The sequence below is a fragment of the Prionailurus bengalensis genome, chromosome X (assembly GCF_016509475.1).
Source record: "Prionailurus bengalensis isolate Pbe53 chromosome X, Fcat_Pben_1.1_paternal_pri, whole genome shotgun sequence".
NCBI classification, from domain to species: domain Eukaryota; kingdom Metazoa; phylum Chordata; class Mammalia; order Carnivora; family Felidae; genus Prionailurus; species Prionailurus bengalensis.
The window spans coordinates 44,587,015-44,594,337 of NC_057361.1; the positions used below are offsets into that span (position 1 = coordinate 44,587,015).

Below are 7,323 nucleotides of genomic sequence, written 5' to 3' on the forward strand. Positions count from 1 at the left end.
CTCCCCAGATGATCCCAATGTATAGCCAAGATTGAAAACCACTGTTGAGGCATCTTCTTCAAGTTTCAGGAGCCACACTCACAGTGGTTTCCACATTTTAGTGTTCATAGAAACTTCTTGGAGCATTTGTTAAGATTCAGATTTTTGGACCTCAGCTCCAGAGAGTCCATGTTTTGGTCTGGACCCAGGAGTCTGCATTCTTAACAATAACCCCAGATAGTTTCACTTAAGTCAATAGCAGACCACATTTTGGGAAATAATGCATTAGAGGAAGCGCTACATGAAGGTGGGATGGGAGCAAGAGGTCTCTGGCCCTTTAAGGACTAATTAAGAAACTACCTTTAAAGCTGTGGAGCACAGCAAGCAAGGGTTGTTTTGTTTTGTTTTGTTTTTTTCATCCTAGTGGATAAGGTAAGGGAGCAGGTCCTGGAATGGACCTCTTCTTTAAGGTTACCTCAGCATCCGAGTAAGTGCTATCTTGTTCCCAGCCCTGAAGAGCAGGAAGGATATGCTGCATTGTCCCACCGGTTGTTTCTGTTTTGATGCAAAGAGGCCAAGTTAAGAGACCTCCTTCTGTCCAGAAATCCTCCAAGAGGAATCAACATAAGGCCTGTCTGCTTGCCTTTCATTTTTTTCTCTCCCTATCTTTTGTGGTTTGGAGCCGGATGCGGTTACCTATGTGAAAGGAAAGACTCAGAGCGACATCCTTTGGGCTTGGGATACAGCGTGTTGCTGGACAGCACACCTTTTGAGATGCTCTGTCTCAGCATCGTTAGAATCCTTCTTTGGGGACTGGTGCTTTTTATGGAACATGGGGTCCAAATGACAAAGATAGGACAGCCCTCTAATGCCCTCATGGCTGATGCCCCTTCCTTGCCCCTGATTCGGGAGCTGCTGGAAGGAGCTCCTGGCAAGCAGCAGAGGAAGCCACCTGTCCTAGGGCATCCTTTGCGGTACATGTTGGAGTTGTACCAGCGTTCAGCCGATGCACGTGGGCGCCCTAGAGAGAACCGCACCATTGGGGCCACCATGGTGAGGCTGGTGAGACCCTTGGCTGATGTAGCAAGGCCTCTCAGAGGTGAGTTATTATACCATAATGTCCTGGAGGGAAGAGAAATGGGGGAAAAGAGTGTAGGGAAAGGGGATCTGTGAGTTTACGATCAGGCTTCATTGCCTGGTGGGTGATTTGTTTCTCAGGCTTAGATTTCAAAGGATGGAAAAGTTGGGAGAAGCTAGCTCCAAACCTGCTTCCCTTTAGGGCCCCAGTTTAAGAACAGATTGCCTTGGGCCCTACCTGAGGAATCTCCCTCAGACCCCAGGACAACTGAATGATATGTCAGCTCCTATCTTTCAAAGAAAGTCTTATTGTTTATGTCACTGAAAACTATAATTGAGAAATACTACTATGTATTCTTGTAGAGGGCTGTTTATGTGTGGTTTTATTCTTATAAGAGCAAAGAGTACAGGATGCCGAGTTGGGGAAATTTGTAAGAATGGGCAGAACCAAATTAACATCCAAAGGTCTGTATACCTAGTTAGGTGAACATCTGCTATTGTATATAATCCTTAAGAACCACTATTACATGGGGCGCCTGGGTGGCGCAGTCGGTTAAGCGTCCGACTTCAGCCAGGTCACGATCTTGCGGTCCGTGAGTTCAAGCCCCGCGTCAGGCTCTGGGCTGATGGCTCAGAGCCTGGAGCCTGTTTCCGATTCTGTGTCTCCCTCTCTCTCTGCCCCTCCCCCGTTCATGCTCTGTCTCTCTCTGTCCCAAAAATAAATAAAACGTTGAAAAAAAAATTTTAAAAAAAGAACCACTATTACCATTAGCTGTCATGGAGCAATTAGCCTAATTTTTAAAGATAAAGAAAAACTAAACCACAGAGAGGCCAAATAACTTGCAAAGTTCACATAGACAGTGGGTGACAGAGGTAGGATTTGAGGTCAAGTCTGCCTGATTCTAAAGTCTACTCATAACTTCTCAAGTGTTTAGATATCCTTGAATACCAAGCAGTTTTTCTATTAAGGCCATGTTGCTACTTGGGTTTTTGGTACCAAAGGTATTTTGGAATTTTCTTTGTTCCCATCATGCTTGATTTAAAAAATATCTTTGTTAGATACTGTTCCAGGAAACCAGTGAGCTTCTGAAGTGCAGGGCTCTCTAGGGAATGCAGAAAGCATCGACTTCAAGGAAATCTTGGGAACCTGGTGAGATCAATTTTGGGCCTTTGGTAGTTTACATTCCCTCCTTTAAGTGAAACAACAAATATTCCCCTAGCTAATCTTTACTGTGAGCTTGCTATGTTCCAGGCATTGGGCAAAGTACTTTACAAACATTATCTTCATTAATCCTCTGCACCATCATATAAGGTAGGTATTATTAACATAATAATTTTATAGGAAAATAAACTGAGATTCAGAGTAACTTACTCAATGTAACACAGCTAGTAACTGGTAGAGCTGAGTGTCAAATCCAGGATTTTGGGCTCTAGAGTTTGTGCTTTTAAACATCCTGCTGTGCTGACTCAACAGATTTTAATTGAGTACCAGGCACTGTTTGGGTTGGGTCTAAAGAGGCAAATAACTGTTTCCCTGACCTCTGAGAGCTCCCATCAAGTTGGTATAGATAAATAATCACATCGTGGTGTTACAGCATAACAAATGCTTTGACAAGGATAAGCAGTAGGGCTCCCAAGACAAGAAAGAAGAAATAGGTCACTGCTTAAGGCCAGGAAGGGGAAGCAGCAAGACAGTGAAAGACTTCACTGAAGAGCTAATATTTGAGATGGACCTTGAGGAAGGAGGAAGGAGACTATGCATAGAGGCAGAGATATGCATTCTGATTAAGGAAAGAGAAAATAGCTTGGCGTGGGTGGAGATTCACTCAACAAATACTTAACACCTACAGAGGGATAGGCACAGTTTTACATGCTGACATACAGATATGATCAAGAGAGGTACAGTTTTCATGGGTGAGACATAAGTAAACACTTGTAATTGCAAATCATGGTTAAGTGTTCTCAAATAATGAAATAATTTGATTTGCTAGAAAATAACAAATCCTTCCTTTACATGGGATTGTCATGGAATTCATCTTTGAAGAGGTGACATTTGAGCTGAGGTCTGTAAGATAAGCTAGGCATGGGAAGAGCAGAGAGAAGTCTGATTTAGGCAGAGGAAACCATGTATGCAAAGGCCTAGGAGGTGGAAACAAGCTTGTCTGACTTGAAGATCAGAAGGAAGATCAGTATGACTGGAACTTAGTGAGCATTGTGTGAGAGTGGCAGGAAAGGAGGCTGAGGAGAGGCAGGGACTTGTAGGCTATTATAAGGAATCTGGAATTCATTCTGAGTGCAGCAGAAAGCTGCACAAATCAAGTTTGTACAGATTATATGGGGCTAGATGAGGATGCCTAGAATTAGGCCACTATCCTGGTCTGACCCTGGGATGTACTGGCATCTAGGGAATCTGGAAAGGATCCAGAAATAGAGGACAAGAACATCCGGCCACAAGTCACCATTAGGAGATGACCCAGCTGAATTGAGCTTGTCTGCAGAAATATGCCAGGTTCAATCACATAGGATGTGTGAGTCAGTCATTTCCCTGAAAAGGTCTGAGCAGACCCTTCCTAGCTCTGATTCCTAACTACTCCACCATGCTTCAGGAAATATGTGATGTCAAGGCCTGAAAGTAAAGGGCAGTTCCTCACCAGACAGCCTGCTAGAGGTTGGGTTGGGCTCCTTTTTAGGCAGGGTGGGGCAGGTGTATGGGTGGGCCTCTTGAAAAGATGATTATAGGATGGGAGTGTAGAATAACTTGAGAAAGCAAATAGAAGCCTGGCTTGGGCATTGTGTGAATGATGTCCAGTGACCCAAACTTAAGGGTGTATTAAGCATGAGTTGAATCTGAACTTTGAAAAATTATCCTGATGTTTCAAGACCTTGAAAACACTTCTACGTTGACCATTCCAGGCCTACTGAAGAATCCAAGCTTGTGGATTCAGTGCAGAAGGAAGCTTAGGTAAATAATATGAAAATTAACATGCAAGTGTTTAGCGATAAGGTGTTTGAAGATAAAAGGAGGCTTTTTCCTGCAATGCCTGGTTTTTGTAATCTTTGCTCTTAATCTTTTCCAGAAGATACAGAAATTCAGAGCACTTCAGCCCCAGACCAACCCTTGGCCACTAGGTGTCAGCATTACAGTTTGGATTAAAACTTAATCGCCAAAAGGCTTTCAGTTTCTAGTAGATTTCTTGGGAAACAAAACATTTATAGGACAAGACCTTGTTGAAAATGGTATTTGGGGAACTGCAGTACAATTAATGTGGTACATGAAGAATAATTTCCAGTAAGGAATGAACAAGGGAGAGACTGAGGGTTAAGGGGGAAATGGCTTAAGAAGGAACAGCTGCTCAGAAAACAATTCTTAACATAGAAGATAGAAATGGCAAAACAGCTGCCCTCACTAGGGGTAAGTAGACAAAATTACTTTGTGGCATCTTGGCCCCACGTTCGAAGTGATGGCAGGCCATAGATAGCCCCCAATATTGGATTGTTACCTCAAAGTTACATCTGTATAATATGACAGGAGAACTAATTCTTAATTCATGCATGTCTCAAGGATATGGGAATAATTACTATCTCATAAGGCTGTTGCAGATTAAAGAGGTAATGTATTAAAACATCTAATAGTAAATGCTCAACAAATGATGGTGATTATCATGATCTTGCTTTATTTTTAGGGCTGCTTGCAGCTGTCAGTTTGCAATGAGCAGGTTTGTGAAGGAGATTCAGGCTAGGAGGTAAGAAGTTAAACTTCTACTCTTGTTCTCTCTTGCTGTTGAAGGCCCCTGGAATATACAGACCCTGGACTTTCCTCTGAGACCGAACCAGGTAGCATACCAACTGGTCCAAGCCACTGTGGTTTATCGCCATCAGCTCCACCTAGCTCGTTTCCATCTCTCCTGCCATGTGGAGCCCTGGGTCCAGAAAGGCCCAACCAACCATTTTCCTTCTTCAGGAGGATATTCCTCAAAGCCTTCCATGCTGTATAAAGCTTGGACAGAGATGGATATCACACAACATGTTCAAAGGCTCTGGAATAAGAAGGGGCGCAGGGTTCTACGACTCTACTTCATGTGCCAGCAACAAAAAGGTAGTGACATTCTTGAGCTTCAGTGGCATGGAACTTCATCCTTGGACACTGCATTTTTGTTACTCTACTTCAATGATACTCATGAAAGTGTTCAGAAGGCCAAACTTCTCCCCAGAGGCCTGGAGGAATTCATGGACGATGACTCTTCTCTCCTCTTGCGGAGGACCCGGCAAACAGACAGTATCACATCTGGGGTTCCTGGTCCCTTCAGGGAACATGATGGGCTTAAAAGTAACCAGTGTTCCCTCCACCCTTTCCAAGTCAGCTTCCATCAGCTGGGCTGGGATCACTGGATTATTGCTCCCCATCTATATACTCCAAACTATTGTAAGGGAATCTGCCCTCGGGTACTACAATATGGTCTTAATTCCCCTAATCATGCCATTATCCAGAACCTTGTCAATGAGCTGGTAGACCAGAGCATCCCTCAGCCCTCCTGTGTTCCATATAAGTATGTTCCCATTAGCATCCTTCTGGTTGAAGCAAATGGGAGTATCTTGTATAAGGAGTATGAGGACATGATTGCCCAGTCCTGCACATGCAGGTGACAACGGAGTGTAAAGCTAGCTCAGGCTTCCTGAGGAATTGGAAAAGAGTTTAACATAACAAAACAAATATCAATGTTAAGGCTGCAAGTGGTGTTCTATCTGTGATCTTCTACCTATTGTGGGTTCCATTCCTTACGGTGTTGTTAAGTCTCTTCCCCCATGTATGAGGTCCTCACTTTATACAAACAGTTCTGAGTCCAAGCATTTGTACATTTTCACCATTAGAGCCCTTAAAGATGTTCCTTTGGAGATGCCCATCTTTCTTTATTGTGACCTTGTCAAAAGTCACCAGTCCATGACAGTAGAACTTTTGGAATTGTCCTACCAAGGCCTGCAAAGGTGAAACCTTCCTAGTATCCATCTTTTGAGGCTTTCTAGAAGATTTTGGGCTAAGAAGGCCACTTGAGATTTTATACTCCTCTATCTTGCCTCCTGTACCCTCAAAACTAGTACCTAATCTGAAAGACTGCCGGTTTCTGGCTGCATTGCCTTCTGAATCTAAAACTAACTTTCCTCAGATGGATTAAAAAAATGTTTAAGCAATAATCTCCATTAAAATCTTTGGAGGGAAGCAGAAGGAATATTTTTTTTCTAAGATATCAGGGATTTTCCTCTCAGCCTCTGAACCTGGGGAAAGTACCTGGGATCCCTTCCTATCCTCTGGTGAGAACAGCCCTTAATAAGGCCAAAAGGAAAACTTGAGTATGGAGCTGAGAGGATAATCTTTTCAAAACCATCTGCAGCTATGGTGAAGAGAGGGAGAGCCGTCATTGTTGATTAGGATTATGTATGGGAGAGTCATTTTAAACTTTCTAGATTTCACAGGACATTATTTTATATAACACTTAAATTCTTGTTAATTATCCCACAAAGAAAGCTCCCTGGTAGCTCTGAGGCTATGCCTTGGCCTGGTTGGGGGTGGAGGGGTAGAAGGCTGCAGCCAGGAAGCTTGAAGGGCTGTGGGGGAAGGGTAAGATGTGCTGAGGCCTGGGGCCAACTTCATTCTGGGCTTGCCTATTTGTGTGTTCAGTTTGGCTCTGGGTTGGATATCTGGGGGGAGACGGGCTTGCTGTTTGGGGAGGCATGAAGTTCTGCCTTGGACTAAATGATGCAGTGTGACTTTTCTACTCCTATGCTGTGCTGAAGTGATGGAGACTGGGGTGTGTTACAAATAAATCATTTTTTTGTTGTTAAAGAGAATCTTGAATGTTTGGGGGATTGGGAGAGAGTGGATGGAAGGAATTTATTTCCTTTGTTCCCATTAGCTATGGTCAGGAGCTCAACCTTAATCTCCAAGGGCAGAGCTGCAGGCTACTATGAAGTTCTCTTTTAAGGCAACACTGCTAGTGATCAACCTTCCCCAAGGGGCCCCTTTGAGGAAGCCCAGTAAGGCATTTCCCCTGCCCAACTTTTCCTTGACTAGTTTTATGGCCATTCCAGTGCGATGGGACTGATTTAGGGTGGGTGCACATATTTTCTAAATGTAATCCCCCCATTTTTCTTACCTATCCATCAAAATAACTCCCTTCTCAAATAATTGGTTCCAGCTAGACCAAGTATCTTACACATCTATAAATGCACAAATTTTATTCTTCCTGAGGAGCTGTTTCTTAACATTCTTTG

The 7,323-nt window shown here is 43.5% G+C and overlaps 1 protein-coding gene across 1 annotated transcript; it reads left to right on the plus strand.

Moving 5' to 3' along the window:
- The first annotated feature begins 753 nt into the window (after positions 1 to 753).
- On the plus strand, positions 754 to 5,700 carry BMP15 (bone morphogenetic protein 15). The gene is made up of 2 exons (XM_043569758.1): positions 754 to 1,078; positions 4,844 to 5,700. The coding sequence occupies exons 1-2, from the start codon at positions 754 to 756 to the stop codon at positions 5,698 to 5,700; spliced, it is 1,182 nt and encodes a 393-aa protein (XP_043425693.1).
- Positions 5,701 to 7,323: the final 1,623 nt, after the last annotated feature.